Here is a 20,734-nt window from a genome sequence, read left to right as displayed (position 1 = left end):
AGAGAAGGGAGGCAGGAGTCCTCTGCAGCCACCTAGACATTTCTTACTAAAGTTTCCCTATACAGACTGTACCAGAAAACTTACCAATTGGGTTGGAAAATCATAGTTATTGGTTTTGTAGAGTTCTAGAGAATAAAAAAGGAGCTAGAGATGGGAGATAGAATAAAGGAGAATTTCAGAAACTACAGATTAAAGAGCTGTAGAAAATCTGGAAAGGACTATTCAACAAATGATGTGAATATTTTATAGGAGAAAACTGGAAACCACTTAATGCGCCAGGAGGAAAAATCCACATTGTTGAAGAGGTTTGAGGATTAATACCTTAGGTGAATGCCAAAGTCACAGAACATCTTAATGTATTTGTAGAATTTGAAAAAACTCTCCAGCGTGTAGCCTCGTGCTAAGTGGGACAGCGGGTAACCGTTGGAGAATGAGATCCTGAGCTGTGCCCAGAGCGCTGAATAATGGATTCGTGTCCACAGGGAGCAAAGTCTCAGGTGCCCCGATAAAAGGTCATGGCTCCCGATCCTTCACGTTCTGGTAAGAAATGCTTCCCAGCTCTGAGAATGAAACAAGTCAGTGATCACTGAATCAGAAATGTAAACACTTGCGAAGCTGGAAGTCTCTGAACGCACAGTAACTAATGCAGCGCCGGGACCTCCGCCAGAGGGGCGAGGCTGGCGGACAGGAGGGGGACGCGAGTGCCCTTAAGCGGCGAGCTCGCTGAAAACGCTCGGAATCGCACCGCCGTCCAGATGAGGGCGGTGTCTGTTCCCGGGACACAGGGACAGACGGCCGGGCGCGGGAGGATTCCCGGGTACGCAGGCACGGAGAGCGCTGCGGAGGCCCGGCAAAGGCGCGCCGGTGACCCGAAGTGAGGACGCTCTCCCCTCGATCTCATTCGCTTTCACGACTTTCTTTGGGTGCAAGAATTAAAGGTGCCGGAGTGGAACCCCTTCCGCCCCTCAGATGCGCTCTGGGGCGCTGACGCAAAGGTGCCCGAACTTGGAGGCCGCCGACCGCACTGGAGCGGCAGGACTCGGGCGTCGCCTGGCAACGGGCCGCGAAGGGATTGGCAGCACCAGGCCCCGTGACCGTCCCGGAGACTCGCACTTCCCGTTGCCCCCAGAAGTGACGTAAGCTACGGGCTACGCCCCCGGCAGAGGCGGAAGTGCAGCTGCCCGGAGGCGTCTCGTGTCGCCTCCGACTCCAGTCTAGCCGCACCCTGGGCCCATGGCTGCCTACCCCTACCGCCCGGGCCCTGCGGCCGGCCCCGGCCCCGGCCCCGCCGTGGGCGCGGCGCTGCCGGACCAGAGCTTCCTGTGGAACGTCTTCCAGAGGTGAGGTCCGGCGCGCGGGCGCTAACGGGAGTCCGCCGGCCTTCGCTTCTTCCCCCGGCCTCCTGCCCCATTCCCCCGGCCTCTTCACAGCCTCTGCTCCAGTTTTTCCCTTCGCCTCTCCCCAGCCTGCACTCCGGCCTGCCCTCGGTCTCTCCCCGGTCTCCCCCCGATCTCCGCTCCGCCTCCCCCAGCCTTTCCCTGGCCGCCTGCCCCCGTCCCATCCTACTCCTTCCTTTCCCGAGGCCTCCGCCCTGCTCACTCTCCTGTCCCCTGCCCTGTCCCCTGCGTCTCCGGGCCTCTCCCTCGCAACGGGCCCCTCCTGAAGTGTGGCGCTTTCCGAAGGCACCCTGTAGCTCTGCCTCCACCCCGCTCTCCCTGACAGCAGATCGCCCGCAGTTGAGGAGCGGGGTCTTGCCCCTGGAGTCTCCCGGCAATGCTCGTGTTAGATAAACGGAAACGAGACTCTGCTCCAGCGCTGTTAAAATGCCAGCAGCCAGGAAAGAAGCCGGGCGTGATGGCTGCCGGGACAGGTGATCTTTACCTGAGCTCCTCCGTCCGTGAATAAATGACGGAAACTCGAGTGACTCATGGTCAGGGAATGACTTGATGGATACAACCTTTTCCTGTTTGTGAACAAGAGAGAAACTGGTGCAGATGGAACTCAGGCCAAGGGGTAATTAAAGAGAAAGTCCTAGGAAAGGGAAACGAGAGTGAAAAAAAGGACTTGGTCTCTTCGAGGAGAACCAGCTTGGACTTTGGCAGGTGGAGTGCTTAGGATGAGGGCAGGAGTGCCAGTGTCTCCGTATTCCCCATCAGAACAAAGTGAAAGGCCCGAGAGAAGGAACATACCAGAATTAATCTAGGATGGTCAGTGGGGTTAAACGTTTGTGCTTGCCATGGTTTGCTTTTCGTGCACTCTTAATCACCAGTTGCACTGGTCTTGATTTTGTAGGGTTGATAAAGACAGGAGCGGCGTGATATCCGACAACGAGCTTCAGCAAGCACTGTCCAATGGTGAGTGGGGCCTGGCCGTCAGGACCTCTAAACTGCAAACCTGACCCACCTGTAGACCTGATTATTATTATTGTTATTTTTGTTAATCCTCACCCAAGGAAGTTTTTCCATTGATATTTAGAGAGAGTGGAAGGGAAGGAGCCAGGGTGGGACAGAGAGAGAGAGAGAGAGATACATGGATTGGTTGCCCAACCACCAGGGCTGGGGCCAAATCTGCAACCCAAGTACGTTCCCTTGACCAAGAATCAAATTCATGACCTTTTGGTGTGCAGGCCAATGCTCTAACCACTGAACAACAACACTGGCCAGGGCTGTGGTGGCAGTGCTTCTTATTTATTTTGCCAAGTGGTTTCCTGGTTGTCACTGCCACTCCGAGTGCCTTGAGGAACAACTGTGGGTGAGCATAGGGAAATGCTGTTTGAGAAGTGCAGGTTGGGGGCATAGGTTTTAGGGAGGGATAGGAAGTTTAGCTTTGTACAGCAGCCATCCTTCAGGTATCTTGAAGATCATTGTATTTCTTAGGTAATCTTTGTGACCGTTCTGAAGAGGATCACAGAAGGCCCCAGGGGCCACCAAATTGTGGGGAGGTGGTCTTGTCCGTGGCAGAATTATAGGCATTCAGACAGGCATGAGGGTTACAGCTTTTGTGGGTGGTGTGTTTCGGGCTCTCCACAGAGTTGAGTTATTGCTGGTTTCAACTTGATCAATCTGTGAACTACTATTAGAGTTACACTAGGGCACACAGAAGACAGGATTACTAGAAAGATATCCAGAGCCCTGGAATCCAGCAGGCTACAAACGCAGATCCTGGGTTAAAACTTTCTAAGTGTTGACCAGAGTGGGTGATTTCTTCACATCATATGTTAATTGTGGCCAGAGGTTAAAGATATTGGCCATGACAATGAGAGTGCCCTGTAGGGTAAGGCTTTTCTTTTGAGCTCTTTTCCAGTGAGTGAAGACTGATTCAACATTTATTCGGACATCTCCTTTTGTTCATTTGCTGTAAGTTTTGAAAGTGCTGCCCAGATTTAGGGTTTGTGTGAAACATGTTCAGTTGGGAGTGATGGTCAAATACTCTAAATCTGTCTACCCAGGGGAGGGGGCTCAGTGGGGTCAGCCTGCCTGGATTCAAATCCCGGCTCTACCAGTTCTAGGAATGTGGCCTTGAGCAAGGACTTGGCCTTTCTGGATCTGTGCCCCACAGTTGCTGGGCTGGTAAATAGAGGAGGTGCATGCAGAGCACTGGTGTGATGCCTGGCACAAAGCAAGGGGTCGGTACTGTTGCTGGGATGAGGAATAGTGGTGTTACTGCCACCGTTACTGGCCAAAGAGCCAGCTCGAGCCTTTGATGGCTTTTCTTTTTCTAATGACAGTGGTGATGATGGTTACCACATACTGAGCATCCACTACACGTGGGCACTGTGCTGGGCACTTAACAAACCTTGTCCCACAGTCAGCATTATTGTTTGAGCCCCACAGCTGTGAGTGGGGGATCCTCTGTTCTGACTTGTGGGTTAGGCTCCTGTCTCTTCACTGGAGGTGTCAGCACTGCCCCCTGATTTTGCTGGTTATTGGAACAGATGACTCTTTGTTCTGTCAGAACATAGTCTTGAACTCCGTTGCTACTGAATCTGAACCAGGAGCCTGCTTGGCAGAGAGAATTTTAAAGGATTGTTGCAAGTGTGATCATTCCCCCATTCCTAAGATAACTTTGAAATCAATACCTGGTTTAAACCAACTAACAAGTATGTATTGGGAGCATCTCTAGTGGCCCTTCTGGAGTCACTTTTCTTGAATTGCCCCGTGGGGTGCCCCCAGTTTTTGTTGGGGGCATGTAAGAACTGGCCCAGTGAAGCAGTCCCTTAACCCTGAGAGAAGTGCCCTCTGGGGCAGTCCCAGAGAAATGGCTGTTTCACCTCTCCCTGGGAGTATGGTGTTTCTTGTGTACTAAGCCACTGGGGGGTTGGGCTGTCTTATTTGTATCTTATGAACACTGAATCTTTTAACCAATTATGTTTTCCTCTTCAAATTAGCTGCTAAAAATGTAAAGTTAAATTTGTGGTTCACCAGTAACAAGAGTTTAGAGTTTTAAGAGGCAAACTTCACAGATACAGCCTCAGACTCTTCACTTTCTTATCCTCCTACTTTTCTCCTCCTGTCCAACATAATTAAATTTTACTTTCGTGACTGTCTTCATAAACTTTTTACATTTAATTAATTAATTAATTGATTAATTTTATTTTTTAGAGGGTTGGGAGGGTAAGGGGAGAGAAAAAGAAAGAAAGATCAATGTGGTGTTTTACTCATCTGTGCATTCATTGGTTGCCTCTTATATGTGCCCTGACCAGAGATGGAACCCTCAACCTTGGTGAATTGGGATGACACTCTAACCAGCTGAGCTACCCAGCCGGGGCTTCATAAACTTTAAGTTTTTTCTGCAGCAGGGCAGGTTATTAACGGGTACAGATTTTTAGTCCTTTTCACAATGACACAGAGTAGATAACAGTACTACCACCACTTGCTTGCCCCCTAGTAACTCTCACATTGCAGAGCCAGGATTTGAATCCTGAAGTGTGCTGCCAATGCACAGCAGGGCCGCTACTCATGTTCCAGGTTGGGTTTACTCCTCAGTCAGGCCCTTGCTGACCCTGGTGCTTTCCCACCTGTCTCTTCATGTTGGTGAAGCCACCTAATGCTTCTAGTGCCCTGTGGCGTCCACCCCGGCCTGGAGTCTGCTCCTTCTGCCTAGAGTGCCTGCCTCTCCTTGCTGTGGGGTGTACTCCACCCATCCTGCCATGTCTCCAAACCTCTATCCTCCCACATTGGTGTGTCCTGCCCCTCCCTTTGAACAGCACTTCTTTTCTTTGATGTGTTACTTTCTCTTCTTTTTCCTGTAACCATTTTTGTAGCTGTCCCCTTCTAAGTGAGTGCCAAGCTGGTTACTGGATAGACAACATTGGTTCTCTTCACTCCTCCAATTCCTATAGCTGGTATGATTGAAGTTATTTTCAGTTCTGATTTTTCTCCCAGGAATGGGCTTTGGTTTTCATATTAGAACTAGACTATTGGGCTATTTCAGGACATTTTTATTAGTTTATTGCTGGTGGAAACTGAAGTTACAGAACAACATAGTCTCTCACTTTAGTTAGACCTGTGGTTTGGAGTGCTCTCTGTTCAGGTTGAGCTGAAACCATCTTGAAAAAGGGCTTTTGTAGGACCCACACACTGAGTCCTTTGTAGGAAAGCCTCCAGACATGACTGCTGTCAGGTTGTGTGTGGTCAGTGGGTCTGAAGAGAGAGAGGATTGTTTTTGTGCCTTCATTTTAAAATAACCTGTCACAAACTATCTTGACTTTTAGGTACTTTTTAAAAAAATTTCCTTAAGCCTCTTTTTTGTGCTTTCAGGTTTGCCTTAACATAAGATATTGATACATTTTAAGGAGGCATTTTTAGCTATGCTTTAAAAAAATAATAATTCATATATTTTTTAAAGTATTTTTATCAAAATAGAATTTTAGCTTTTTTTGGATCCCATATTTGAAGAAATGAGAGAAATGAGCCCAGCCAAGCAGACAGTCCCTGTACTTGCATCCCTGTCCTGCCCCTAACCCAGTGTCATGGGAGTGAAATTCGCCTACAGCCCCCATCTGCCTGTATGCAGGTGAGGGCTGACTCAGCAGGCTGGGTTACTCAGCCTACACGTTTCCAAGAAGGGCCGGTTGGATGACATTGGATGACGGGCTGCCTCTGGAATGTTCTGACTGATAAGAGTGCTTTGCCCATTGAGGGCCTTGAGCACAGTGCACCCGTTTGCCTGGATAATTCACACTGAGAGTTTGGTAATGGCCATATCTTCCCTCTGGGCATCTGGAACTTTATTCACACTGAGAGTTTGGTGATGGCCATGTCTTCCCTCTGGGCATCTGGAACTTCTGTAACTGATCCCCACGAGAAACCCGGGACTCCCAGGCTCAGGGGAGCTTCCCTGGTGGACAGTACTTTGTGTGTGTCATCATCCTGTCGCTAGAGAATTAAGCTTGTCCGGTGTGACTCCGCGTGGGGCTCTGGAAGCAGTGCCTGGTCTCCCCCAGACTTGTTCCAATGCCTTTCCCTCTGCTGGTTTTACTCTCTGTCCTTTCACTGTAACAAACTGACCGTGAGTGTTGTCGACCTGGCTAGCTATTAAGCCTGAGAGAGTTCTGGGGACCCTTATTACACCGTCACATCTGTTCTTCTTAGAAACTTGCGCACCAGAGTTTCAGATAGAAACAAGGAAGGTTGGAACGGGGTGACCTGGCTTTGCTGCCAGGGAACTGCATGAGCCTGGGCAGGTTCCAGCATTCCTGGTCTCTGTCTTTGGGTGTAAAAAACAGGACATCTGGAAGTTGAGATCCCTTTTCCCTCCAGCCAACCCCATCTCCACCAGAACCCAGCCTGCCTAGTCCATTACTGCAAGACAGTGTTGGATCTTCCAGAATGGAGTTTACAGTGTTCACCTTAGACACTTTGATTGTTTTAATTTTCATTAATGTAAATCCTGCAGTGATTAGACCCAAATTTTCATAGAACCAGTTTCTAGAAGGGGCATTTATCAGACCAAAGGGTATAGGCACTGTGTTAGGTCAGTATTCAGATGGTTTTTCAGAAAGGCCATATTTCCATATTCGTGGCTGTTTAAAGCCGTAACTAATGACTGGTGAAATGTGGGACTTTGCTGAACCCATGTGTTGAACAGTGCCCAGGCCTTGCGGCACTTCCACCCCCTCCTCACAAGCTGCTCCAGCAGAAAAGCCAGGAAGGCTGGGTTCTGGGTCTGCTGCAGGGGAGCACACAGAGACCACCAGTGATGGTGGGGAAAGTCTGTTCTTCCCTCCCCAAAGATTCCAGGTACTTAGGTGTTTCAGGTGTACCTATGCAAGATGTTGTGAAGACTTAACCCTTCACCATCACCAAAGTCTTCATCAATTTCAAGAAAGAAAACTCTTTGGAGAGTAAAAAGACAGAATATATTATCGCAGAGCAGAGTGGGATTTCCCTTGTTGAGATGGGGGGGTGAGTAAAAATTCCTAAAATCATTTGTGCCCTTGGATTTAAGTGGGAAAATGCTGAAGCCCCCGGTGGTGACTGATCACCCTGCAGTGGCAGCTTCTTCCGCAAGCACACCATTCGGGCAGCTCCTTCAGGTTTTAGCACTGTTCCTAAATTATGGGTGAAAAGTTGAGTATTCAACTTACAGGGGAAATAATAGTATGCTTCTGTTTTCTTTGGTTCTTTAAGGTGAACTTGAGACTTATATGTACAGTGAACATATATTTCTATGTAAAAGTCTGACAGGAAATCTTTTGCTTCTGATGTTTCTGGACTCATGGTTACTGGGAAGAGTTGATGGGAATGTTTGAAGTTGCAGGTGGCCCAGGAAGCCTGGGACAGAGGCTCGCTGGGGGGTGAAAGGCTTGTGAAAAAAACCTACCTGTAGGATGTGTCCTCTGCCTTCAGCAAGTGCTGTTGAAAATGCCATATTGGCACTGCAGTGTGATTTCTTACAGAAAACTTTTATAAACTATTTAGGTGTTCAGGCTGACATTCAGGTGCATTTAACACTTAATATAACCAAAATGTGAAATGTCTGCATGTTTCAGCCACAACATTTGGCTTTGTTGTGGGTTGGTAAGCTTTGATGTTAGGCCTGGGAACCAGGCCACAGGACTAGCACATAACAGAGTCAATTACCTGTTGGCTGTTATTGCCCCCGGTTTCTGTGCAGAGTCAGGTCCCATATGGGTAACAAGAAGGACTAGTGGATGTCCATAGCCTTTCTCCACCTTTCAGGTCTCTCCATCATTGACTCAGACTCCCCCAACACAGTTGGGTCCCCTAGCCTGCCTGTCTGAGGTGCACCGTCTATGCACTCGATGACGTGTGCCTGTCGAGGCCCTTGGCCCTCACCATGAGAATGCCTATGTGCAGCCTTATTTAACGTGTTTACTTGTACTGCTTTTGTTTTAAAACTTGTTTCGCCAATTCAGTTGCTGACAGCTCAGGGTTGATATGCGCAGTTGCGTTGTTGGACTGTGGGTGCAGCATCATGTCTGAAACTGCTCCAGCTCTGCATAGTCAGCTCAGTTGAGCCCACACTCAGGACTCTTCTCCTGTGGTCACTAATCTGTATCAGATGGAAGGAACACGAAGGAAGGAAGAGGTTCCAGTGGGTGCCTGTGGTTTCTGGCTTCTGGTCAGTTGTGGGTTATCTCCTGTGAAATCCAGTTCAGTGCATGGAGCCACTAAGAGGAAGGGAGGGGAGAGCAGGCATGGGTGAAGCAGCGATAGTCCCCTGTATGTGGGAGTTTTCTGCAACATAGTTTTCTTTTTATACTGGTTTCCAATAATACTGATTTTTCCTCATACCTTTCTATACGTACTCCTGCCCACCTTCCCACCAAAGGCCTGTGAAACCTGCACAAAGGTGCTGTCCAGATATGATGTGTGCTAGGCCTGGGTCCTAGCTTTTTTGGGAGGACCAGCCTTCCTGGAATAATGACCATTGCAGGTGTTCTGAAGGGGCAGTCAGAAGGTACGGGCAGAGCAGATGGATTTGACTTATGGACCTGGAGTGTGGGGCACTCGGGAAATGCTCCCTGAGGAAGCATTTCACCTGAGGCTTAAAGGGAGGGGAGGTAGGAGTTGGGTGGAGAGTGTGCGTGTGTTAGAGGGGCACATGTGAGGGTGAGAGAAATCTGGACAAGCCCGAGTTGGGTGGGAGTGGCACTTTGGAGGTGCTCTAGGGCCCAGTGTCCCTGAGTAAGAGTCCCTGCAGACTCTCCAGCCCACCACAGCTCAGAGGTCAGGAGTGGATCTCTGTGTGCTACCCAGAACTGAAACAGTTGTGTACATAAAAGGGAAAAAATGGGCTTTTAAAAAAATACAAGTGGGGGATGGGCAGAGATATTGCTTTTTCTCCACATTAAAAACATTTTTTTTTAACATTGTTTTTACCAAGTGTAAAAATCAATAAAGGTACAAATCACTCTCTTACTTTAGTTCCTGTTTGTTTTCAGGCACCTGGACTCCATTTAATCCCGTGACTGTCAGGTCAATCATATGTAAGTAAGGGCGCTGGGGTCCTGCCTGTGCAGGCAGACAGGTGTGGGCTGCTTGGTGCAGTACGTGCTTCTTGCCCTATTCTCCCAGAGCTTCAGTATGACGTGGGCCATCATCCCGCCCTTCTGTCCCCTCTCTGATTCTTCACTGTCAGTTTATACCTACCTGGCCCTTGCAGTTGCTAAGCCTGAAGATTCTATGCACACACTGGACTTTACGCTCCCCACTCAGTCCTTATCCTGTGTAACCACTGACTGGAGGACTCCCCTGATTTTTTATTACGTGAAACTTCACTGAATGTAATGTACTTCTGAACAAACCAAGAGCACTCATACTACAGGCTTCCATTAATCTCCTTACCTGAAGACACACCAAATGATTGATCATTTTCTTTATGACAGTAATTATGTTAGCCATTTTGTAGTTTTATGTAAATGTAGTTGTAGGTTCTTTTGTATGGGACCTTGAATTGGACTGATTTTTTAAAAAAAGAAAAGCAGGTAAGAAAACACTAAAGCCAGTAGACTCTCTTTCTCAATAGAGTGGCCTCTGCTGGAGGATGTGGGTCCTGGGGAATGTAGGGGACTCCTTGTTCTAGGCCTAGAACTAGAAGCTGGGGGTAAGGGGTACTTAGCTCTGAAATCTTCCTGGCAAAGCAAGAGCACCCACCAGTGGTCGTGCTCCTGTAGAGCCTACTTCAGTGTGAAGTAGTCTTTTTATTGTGACTCTAATAGTGGGTTTTGCTTGCACTTTCCTTTTCACAGGGGGCTGAGGTTGGGTGACAGTCCCCCCGACTCAGCCATTGAGCATGATTAGCAACACTTAGGGATTTGCTGGCTGAGCACCATGCTGGGGAGGTAACTGCCATGGCTCCATTTCCTGCTAATTAACATCGAGATTTCATTCACTGTGCACCACTCACACTCCTTTCTGTCTCAGCAATGTTTGACCGCGAGAACAAGGCTGGCGTGAACTTCAGCGAGTTCACAGGCGTCTGGAAGTACATCACGGACTGGCAGAATGTCTTCCGCACCTACGACAGGGACAACTCGGGGATGATTGACAAGAACGAGCTCAAGCAAGCACTCTCAGGTTTTGGTAATTCATTTACCTTGATTGTGTAGCATGTTTCATTTTGGAACCTAGGTACCATTAAAGATCTTTTTTTACTTTGTTCAATATACTGATGTTTTGTTTTAAATATTTTTTTTATTGATTTTTTTTTAGAGAGAAAGGAAGAGAGAGATAGAAACGTTGATGTGAGAGAGGAACATGCATCGGTTGCCTCCTGCACGCCCCCTACTGGGGATGGAGCCTGCAACCCAGGCATGTGCCCTGACTGGGAATCGAACCAGGACCTCTCGGTCCATGGGACAGTGCTCAATCCACTAAGCCACATTAGCTAGGCAGTGTACTGATTTTTTAACCCAATCTATGTGGAATTTTGTATACAATATACAGACTTATATTTTGATAGTATTGGAGACTTTTATGCAGTTTTTTTAATGCAGTTTTTCATCCAAAATGAGATAAGGGCTATGCAATCATTTATATTTTGTGAATTGGAATGACATCACAAGCACATTGAGAATGTGGTTTTGAAACAATTTAAAGTGAATAAGTGAAAATAAGTAATGTAGGGCAGCTTATATTTTATGATATATCAAAATACACAGAAAGGTGATAAAATACCCATAAGAGCCGATTATCTAAGCTGTGGTGCACATCACAGGCCTCGGGAAGGGCATTAGAGTCAGCATGAGCTCCCATTCTCAAGTGTGGGTCAGTGTGTGTGTGTGTGTGCAGTGCCGTCAGGAGTGTATACAAGGTACCTTTCCAGAGTGAGTCAGTGGGCCTTCTGATACCAATGCATGGATCTGAGAAGAAGTTGGGATTTTTTTTAATAGAGGAGAAACTGAAATGTTGAGGGACTTGTTCAAGGTTTGAAGTTACACTGAGGTTCTGAGTTGGGACAGTTTTACTTGGCCTTCTGTTTACTGGGCTATTACAAAACTCCTTCTGGTATAAATGCCTTCTAGAAAAAAATAAGAAAAGTTTGATTCCTGTGGTGGTTAGCATGGTCCTGCCCTCTCCATTTTTCTCTGTTCATGTATTTTATGGCTCTTTTCTTGTACCATTGCTTTCTTTTCTTGCTTTATGAACTCAAACATAATATCAGGAAGTCTGTTTGGAGCTCACCAGATGTGCTCAGAGTTTGGGTAGGATGGAGACCTCAGGTTCTTGGAGTTGGAACTCGGAATGCAGCTGACCTTGCTCTGCCCTGTGGTGGGGGCACTCGCGGAGGCCCGAGGGAAGTCTGGGAGGGAAGGAGCCAGCGGTCTGCCCAGGCTGGGGAGAACTTGGGAGGAGCCCAGGTCCTATGAATGATTTCCAGTCAAGTGACCTCAGGTATACCACAGGTCATGGAACATGGCATTTTCTAACCTTATCAGGCCCAAAGCCTTCTTTTCACTTAGTGCTGTGACCGCTGTGTTCCTGAAGCTCAGAAGCTGGCAGGCCTGTCACACAGTCAGTGCTGAGATCCTTCCTGACTTCTGAGTTTTTTCTGGAGAAAGTAAATACTCTTTTGTAGCATTTCTTTCATTATTCTTCCTGTGATTGTTTTTTGATTTTTCCAGGGCTTTTCCGAAGCCTTGTTTTCTGTGAAAGGAACCTTGGCATCCTTTTCTCATATTGATTATGTTGGAAGATTTTCTGTAGTAACTGTTAGGAAATGTGCCACAGAAGCAAAAAGTTCCATTCAGTTTTGACCCCTAAGAACAAGTATTTTGCCTCGGGTAAGCAGGGGGATAAATTTTAGCTCAGCAGATGCATGAGGGAGCCCAGAGAATTGAGCACTAAGGTGCCCTCTGACCTTTGTCACTTCCATGACGGTGTCTCAGGCCAACCCTGACAGCACCGTGTGACTGACTGGTACACATTCTGGATTTGATAGTGCAGTCATTTAAATTTTTTATTAATATGTGCTATACGCCATGTACAGAGACCTGGAAATGAGAAGGTGCATGAGGCACAGCTCACGTCTGACAGGCAGGCTCGGGGCAGCTCCACACCCCATTCCCCTTTCCTCCATCCTGGCCCTGCTGACCACTACGCCAGGGTGGTGTTTATTATGAAAACTTTGTAAATGTGTAATGAACCTCCATTTACTTATCACTCATTTTCAGATGTTTTCTATCTTTTTGCTGCATTTTTTTTGTCCCCATTTTATGCTGAAGCAGAAAGGTACTCAGCAGCAGATCCGGGTGTAGCCCTGCGGCCAGCATGCCAGGTCTGAAGGGCAGCCAGTCCTGAATAGGGCCCCAGGCTGTGGGGGCCACAAGCAAAGGGCACTTTCGTTTAATTATCGTTACATGGATTTTCACTGGAAGGACCTCATAGAGAACTGACTGCTCCAAGATTTTGGCCTCTTAGATAAATATTCTTTTTTCCATGGTTTGTCTGTCATTTATTTTTCTAGTCTGACTTCCTTTACTTTTATTTTCCCTGTGGTAGTATTGAGGACCAGGGACATTGGAAGTTAATGCCATGGGCAATACAACTTGCTTCCATTGTCTGTAGATTGTGGAGTTACTGTGTTGTTGCTATCTTGTTTGTCCTTTCCCAGTCTGTGCAAGAGGCCATTGACCCTGAATGGGCACAGCCTTGTCACTGTGTCCCAAGCTCAGCCCACATCAGCCTGGGCTTCTGCCTTACCTGACCACAGGCACAGGTGCTGATGTGAGGAGATGAGAATCATATGGGCCAGGAGGAGTGGCAACCATCCAGAACCTGCTGTCTCTGACTAAGTTGGGCATCCTGCCTTATACTCAGCTTGCAGGGAAGGGGACCCTGAATTTAAGTCATAGACGTGCAAAGCACGCTGGCCACTCAGGAAGGTACCATCACATGTTTGCATGTTTGAATCTTTTTCAGTAAAGTGCTAAATGTTCATATAGGTAATTAACTGTGAAATTCACTCAGACAGTGGGTGTACATTTCCTTGCAAAGACTGCAGCAAGACTGAAAATCAGTAAAAATATTTTGGCACCTGGATCTTGTCTCCTGAATAAGTAAGGATACCATGGTCACACAGGTAGTGGGATTAAGAGGGGAGGAAGGGGAAGGAAGTAGGTCCTTGTTTAGTTGGCCCCCAAGGGTGTCCCACACACGAGGGGCTGTTTGTCCCCACATCTTCAGAGCCATCTTCCTGCTGGAGATCTTTTCAAGACACATCCAGTAAATTGAACATGGAATCAGTGACCCTTTGCATAACATTTGATGAACCTGTAGTGGTTTTGAACTTTGTGAGGCTACCTTACTGGTTGTAACGTTCAATGCCTAATTAGTTAATCTCCATGTGAGGAATATCTATCAATCTGTTTCCTTGGGTTTACATTTTTAATTAGGATTCGTCAGTGATACTTTTATCTTTCAAATTCTCTAGTAATGAGTTAACCCAGGACAGCTAAATATTCAGACTTTCACATCTAGGTTAATAAATGTAAAAGTCTAGGTTAATAAATGTATTCTCGTCCAAGGATGTGAGAGGGAAACATCAGTTGGTTGCCTTCCATGCTCACCTTGACTGGGAATTGGACCCACAACCTTTTGGTGTACAGGGTGACACTCCAACTAACTGAGCCATCTGGTCAGGGCTAAAAGGGCCTTTTAAAATTATCACTTCACTTCATTCAAGAAACTCGGCCTTGCTGCCCTGTGGGGTGGTCTGTAGTGGGGCCACCCTGCAGAGTTCCGATGTGATATGAACTAATGAGTTCACGGGATCCTTCAACTTGCAGTGCAGTCCTGCCTCCAGCTACTCCCCCTCCAGGAAGATGCTCTGGCCTGTCCGCAGTGGTCACTGCTGAGTGACTCCTGTAGCTTCGAGTGCATTTGAATGAATGTGCACTGTGTGTTTCCCACCCAGCCCAGATCGTATATTAGCTGTGACAAGGGGCACGTGTCTCTTGGGGGTGGGTGGGCGAGTGTGGTACAGAAGGAAGCACCCGCTCTCCTGGCAGTCTATTTACTCTGATTCCCTTTCAAGGCTACCGGCTGTCTGACCAGTTTCATGACATCCTCATTCGAAAGTTTGACAGACAAGGACGGGGACAGATTGCCTTTGATGACTTCATCCAGGGCTGCATTGTCTTGCAGGTAATTGGGCTCTTCGGAGGGAAAGGGAGGTGCCATTCTGGAATTTTTGATTTAATGGAGTCAAATATAAAATTAGTTCCTGAATCCTTTAAAAGTTAGTCTTGCCCTGGCCAGTTTGCCTCAGCAGTTAGAGCATCAGCCTGCGGTCCAGAGAGACCTGGATTCAGTTCCTGCTAAGGGCACGTACATCGGTTGCAGTTTGTCCCCGGCCCTGGTTGGGTTGTGCAGGTGGCAGCCACTCGGTGTGTCCCTTTCACATCGATGTTTCTCTCTCTTCCTCTCTCTCCCTCCCACTCTATCTGAACAAAAAATGGAAGAATTTCCTCAGGTGAGAATAAAAAAAAAAGTTAGTCTTGCCTTTAGAGAAGTAACTTTTTCCCCGTTATACAGAGGTGTAGACAATAGTGCTCTTTCTCCCCCTGGGAATATTATAGAGCAGTCCATTCGGAAGAGGTGGTTTTCCCCATATTTAGCAAGTTATTTACATGTTTACTCTGCTATTTTTATTGTATTTTTATTCTGAGGAAACAGGTAAATTTTCCGTGTGGTCTTTCCTCTTCCTTGTGTGCTGTGTGAGGGGAGCTCTGAATCCCCGACCTGGCCCCCAAGCTCACGGCCTGTGCAGGTGTTGGTGCCCTTTCGACCAGCATCTGGAGTTGTACTGACCCCCACTTCCCCACACGTTTCTGAGGTGCCACACATTTTACCCCCTGGAGAACTAAGTGCAGAGCTTAAGGAGCCTGCCCAGAGACGCCCTCTTAAGACAGAAGAGCAGTCGATCCTGCGATGGCTATTCCCTCCTGTTTCTAGGTAGGGATCTGAGTTCCATATATTTTAAGCCTTAGAAATGCATTGAATTAAATAAACACATATCTTTCAAATTTTTTATTATGACATACTTAAAACAAAACAGTAGCCCTGGCCAATTTGGCTCAGTGTAGAGCGTCGGCCCGCAGACCAAAGGGGTACGATCCCCAAAGTCACCTACCTGGGTTGCGGGTTCGATCCCAGCCCTGGTCGGGGTCATTTGGGAGTCAACCAATCGATGTGTTTCTCCCACATCGATATTTATCCCCCCCCCCATTCTATCTAAAAATGGAAAAATAGCCCTGGCCAGTTTTGCTCAGTGGTTAGAGCGTCAGCCTGTGGACTGAAGGGTCTCGGGTTTGATTCCCGGTCAAGGGTATGTACCTGGGTTGCAGGTTTGATACCTGGCCCCGGGGTTGTGCAGGAGGCAACCAATCGATGTGTCTCTCTCACATCAATGTTTCCCTCTCTCTCTTTCTCCCCCCCCCCCCCCCCTTTCCACTTTATCTAGAAAGCAATAGAAAAATACCCTCTGGTGAGAATTAAAATAAAATTATAAGTGGCCCTGGCCGGTTTGGCTCAGTGGTTAGAGCGTTGGCCTGTGGTTCAGAGAGACCCGGGTTCGGTTTCCGCTAAGGGCACGTATCTCAGTTGTAATTTGTCCCCGGCCCTGGTTGGGTCGTGTGGGTGGCAGCCACTCGATGTGTACCTTTCATGTTGATGTTTCTCTCTCTCTCTTCCTCTCTCTCCCTCCCACTCTATCTGAACAACAAAAAAATGTCCTCGGGTGAGGATAAAAAAAAAAAAAAAAATTATAAATGGAAAAGAATCCTTGGATGAGGATTAACAACAACAACAACAACAACAACAAATAACCACAGCAGAGACAACAGTGAAAGGAACCCAATGTGCCCATCACTCAAATTCAACAGTTATCACTCATGGCCAGTGAATTATAATAACTATCTATAACCCTTCACCCCCCCCCCCCCAATTATTCTGAAGCAAATTCCACTTAGTGGAAAGAGAGTGTTTTTTCCATCAATATTTCAGTAGAATCCATCTCTAGAAGATAAGTCCTTGCAACTTGAATCCAAGTTGAAGTTCCATTTTGTCAGCTTTAGAATGCACTGAGGATGTGAACAGCATGAGGTTTTTAACTATAATTTGGAATTTTAAAAAATATTCTCAGTTTTATTTTTCCCATTAAAATGATAGATCAGTAAAAGTGAAGTTTTTCTGATTTCTTTACCAGTGAATCTTGTGGGTCAGTCTCTCTTCAGATCCAGGTCTGTTAACACTTAAGCTTCAGCTTAAGAATGAGTCATGGGTTTAATTCCACAACGTACCTTGGTGGCAGTTCGTCCCTGGCCCTGGTCGGGTCGTGCGGGGGGCACCCAGTCTATGTGTGTCTCTCACAGTGATGTTTCTTTCTTTCTCTCCCCCTTCCCCCTTCTTCCTTCCTCCTCTATCTGAAGATAAATGGAAAACTATCCTCGGGGAGGATTTAAAAAAAGAAGAAAGAAAGATTGCCCATTGTTCTTTAAGCCAGAGTTAGTGCTGCTTTTGCTTTCTGTCCTTGTTTTGCACACAAGCTGGGAAGCTCCTGGCTGACACCGAGGGGATGGTCACCTGTGTAAGGCCCCATTTCTTGTAGTCATTTCACCTGCCCGGTACTGGGGCAAAAGGTGGAGCCTGAGAAGACTGGGGCATGCACAGCCCGTGTGGCCAGGCTCCAGCCTTTCTCCAGGCCTCTCCTTGGGCAGCTGGCTGGCCACCAAGGCCATCATGAACCCGGGCGTTGTTTTCTTCTCTTGTCATTATACTTCTTCAGAATCCATTGTGGTCGCCAGCCCTGTCCCCTGGGGCAGCCCTTACAGCACTGTGCCTGCTGATCAGTACTGGAGGTTTCCCTCTCTCCTGACCTGGCCTGGGTGGTCAGACTTATGACAGACTAAGATGGAGCCCTGGGGTGGGGGATTGGCAGACAGGACATGCCGGGGGCAGGATGGGCCCTGAGCTGGTGAAGGGAGACCTGCCCTTCCAACATACATGTGGGGCCTCACCTGCTGGGGACAGGTTTGAGGGAGGAGCCTGGGGTCAGACCTGGCTTGGCAGATGGGCAAGAATCAATCCCCCACAAGTGCTTCCCTGCGCTGGCCTCTGTCAGGGAGTGTGGAAACATGAATGCTTCTGAAACTGGGTTCCTAATGTCTTTTTGCCAGATTCATTTTGTTCCTTCTGTTTAATATCAAGATCTAAATGCCTGTGTTTTTTTCCCCAGAGGTTGACAGATATATTCAGACGCTATGATACGGATCAGGACGGCTGGATTCAGGTGTCATATGAACAGTATCTCTCCATGGTCTTCAGCATCGTATAATACTGGCCTTGTACAAACAGCAACGTGACTTACGGAAAAAAGACTGGAAATGCCAAATCTCTTACCATTAATGAAACGGAGTGCAGATGCAGTAGTCACTGTTCCTCCTTTAGACTTTATATAATTAATATTCGGGGACCCAACTGTACATATGTGGATAAGCTGATTAACATTTTTGCAGTCATAGCAATAGTCATATTGTTATTCAGATACAGGCATTTGATTTGGGACTGTTTAATTGTGCCATGAGGTAAGATATAATAATGTTTCAGGTATTCTGCATGTAAAACATTGATCATGTGCTTTTCTATATAGCTCCAGCTCTATAGTGGAAATACTATTATTAGCCATAGGAATTTGAAAATAATAGGGAACTTGCACAGAAGGCTTTTCATGTGCCTTACTTTTTAATAAAGTTTATTGTATTCATTTGAATATGCAATGTAAGCAATAAAACAGTGTACCCCTTGTCCCAGTTCATCTCTGATGTGTTCATGAGGGGTTCGGGACACCTTCAGGTCACTTTCAGGTGTCCACACGACTCACGTGTAGAAATGCATAGATCCCATTCGTCCTGTTACAGGAGTTTGTTTCAATTTCACAGAACTTCTTTGAACATAAACATTCCAATTAGTGTAGAGGTGTGTTTTTGGCATTTACTAGTGATTCATTCTCTGTCCTGTGATGGTCTGTTCGAGTTTTCAGACACGAAAGTGAAGTGAGTGGTCTGTCAGCCCGTGACCCTTGGCCCTGCCACTCATGGAATCACTTTAGGCTGCCCCTCCCCCCTTTTAAGTGTGCTTCCTCAAATCAGAATTGGGGAGGCACTGTGAGGGCATTTGGGTTCTGGATGGTTGTCGTGAGAAATTGAGTGGCCCTGAGGGTCCGTGATTGGGCACCTTGCCGGTTGGAGATATGAGGACCTGGGGAGGTGTGGGTTTCTTATCTGTGGTGTCTTTGATTAGAGGGATCACAGTCTGTGGGGCTCAGAGACTGGCCTTGTGAGCTCAGTAGGGGAGGGTCCACAGGTCTCTGAGGATTTCCACTTCTTTTCATGTTGGATGCCTCTGGATGTCTACACAGTCATGACAGCACCAACACATGACCCCAAGTTCTACTTGTTGATGTCAATTCCCTGACCCCAAACCCTAAATTTACAACTACAAGTGGCCTTCAGACCCCCAGGTCCCACGCTCCAGACTGTGGGGCCTTCAAACTCAAACTGTGAGTCCCACACATCCAGGTGCCCAGATGGTTTCTCTTGAGTTATGAACATTGGATTCAACATCTTCATTTAATCCCATACCCACACCTCCTGCACCCAGTAATCTGCATTGCTTCCTTGTACCCGTTCCCATGCCGGGGACACACCATGGCTACCAGAGATGCCTGTGGAGGATGCCATTCCCCTTGATCTCAGGTCTGTAAGGACCCCAAGCTTAAATCTAGTGAGGGCAGCAGGCGTGGCCACCCATTCAGCCTCACCCTGCTTTGTGCCCCATCCTCCAAATGCTGGCTGTCCTAGTCTACCCTCCTCACCACCCTGCCCTGCACCTGCAGCCACTTGGGCCCTGGATTCAGCCTGAAGCCCCGGGAAGCTGGAGGCCCCTCGAGCTGGTCTTGGAGCAATGGCACTTCAAGGCCTTGGCGAGGCGCCTGCCCCCAGGTACATGGTGTTTAATCTCCGTGGGTCACTCAACGCCAGACAGAGTAGATGCTGAGAGACCTGTCCTCTCTCACTAGATCAGCCACAATGAGGAGACTGGATGACATGTGAATGGGATTAGCTCTGCATTCCTGACTTAGGGGAGATGGACACTTATAAGGAAAAGGTCAGAGTGCAGATGGGTTTAGGTCTCCCCGCATCAGCAGGGAGAGCTGTTCCTGTATGAAAACAGTGTGGGCTTCTCAGCAGCTCCCAGGTGTGTGGCACAGATATGTAAGGGACAGATATGCTCAGGTGTGTGGCAGATATGTAAGGGACAGATATGCTCAGGTGTGTGGTGCAGATATGTAAGGGACAGATATGCTCAGGTGTGTGGCGCAGATATGTAAGGGACAGATATGCTCAGGTGTGTGGTGCAGATTCAGGTAAGGCACACATGTGCTCAGGCATGGTACAGATACTCTCAGATAAGGTACAGGTGTAGCCGGGTGTGTGGTGCAGATACTCTCAGGTATGCTACAGGTGTGTGGTATAGATACTGTGAGGTAAGGCACACATGTGCTCAGGTTTGTGGTACACTCAGGTGTGTGGCACAGACCCTGTCAGTGGGAGTCAAAGGTTTTGGCCAGTGGAGTCACAGTGAAGAGTGGGGGACATGGAGCATGTGGGGGATGGTGAATGGCGGGATGGGCAGCCGCTGAGGGCTGGGGTTGGGGAAGACACAACCCTGCTCTCTGGAAGGCCAGAGAGGCAGGTGAGCTTTGGGCGGGGGGGAGTCCTGTTGGGGGCAGGGTTACCTGAAGGATGGTGAGCAAGCCCTCCTGAGCTACCAGGCTGCTCTGGCAGAGGGCAGGAAGACAAAGGAGGCCCAGTACAGCCCCCAAGCAGTCTGTTGGCCACACGGGGGCAGTGCAGTCACACCTCAGAAGGACTCCAGCCACCTCATTCTGACCTGCAGGCATGGAATTCATAGAGGCCACCGAGAAACCTGGAACAGTGGGGCTTAAAGTGGTGGGGAGGCAACAACACCCTAGAAAGTTGTGGAAACACTGACTTGCAACTTTTCATTTATCACGTTGCTTTGCTTGAGCTGCACTGGTCCACTTGGAGCAGGTGTTTGGGGCGAGCAGAGGAAGCTGCCAGCTGCCGGCCAGGCCGGGCCAGGTCGCAGAGAGGCTGAGCCAGGCCAGCTGCCAAGGCACCACTGTACCCAGTCCCCCATCCTTGTTCTCCACCTCCCCCATGCTCTGTCCCCCATCTTTCCTG

General features: G+C 48.0%; 1 protein-coding gene across 2 annotated transcripts; it reads left to right on the top strand.

Moving 5' to 3' along the window:
* Window positions 1-1,157: 1,157 nt before the first annotated feature.
* On the top strand, window positions 1,158-18,263 carry PDCD6 (programmed cell death 6). Of its 2 annotated transcripts, none has more exons than XM_036280588.1 (6): window positions 1,158-1,340; window positions 2,293-2,354; window positions 9,410-9,454; window positions 10,392-10,550; window positions 14,503-14,612; window positions 17,704-18,263. In XM_036280588.1, exons 1-6 carry the CDS (start codon window positions 1,234-1,236, stop codon window positions 17,800-17,802), a joined length of 582 nt encoding a protein of 193 aa, XP_036136481.1. In that variant the 5' UTR covers window positions 1,158-1,233; the 3' UTR covers window positions 17,803-18,263. The 2 variants fall into 2 exon arrangements, with proteins under 2 accessions (XP_036136481.1, XP_036136482.1); XM_036280589.1 differs by having other exon boundaries at window positions 1,219-1,340; window positions 10,392-10,544.
* Window positions 18,264-20,734: the final 2,471 nt, after the last annotated feature.

This window comes from Molossus molossus, unplaced genomic scaffold (genome assembly GCF_014108415.1).
Source record: "Molossus molossus isolate mMolMol1 unplaced genomic scaffold, mMolMol1.p scaffold_m16_p_3, whole genome shotgun sequence".
Taxonomy (NCBI): domain Eukaryota; kingdom Metazoa; phylum Chordata; class Mammalia; order Chiroptera; family Molossidae; genus Molossus; species Molossus molossus.
The sequence above is the reverse complement of the archived record's forward strand: the minus strand, read 5'-3'. Positions and strand labels throughout refer to the sequence as shown.

Coding starts and splice junctions, on each gene's coding strand:
- PDCD6 (XM_036280588.1), top strand. CDS start 1,234: ATGGCTGCCTACCCCTACCGCCCGGGCCCTGCGGCCGGCCCCGGCCCC. Junction 1,341..2,292: donor CTGTGGAACGTCTTCCAGAG/GTGAGGTCCGGC, acceptor TTGATTTTGTAG/GGTTGATAAAGACAGGAGCG. Junction 9,455..10,391: donor GACTGTCAGGTCAATCATAT/GTAAGTAAGGGC, acceptor TTTCTGTCTCAG/CAATGTTTGACCGCGAGAAC.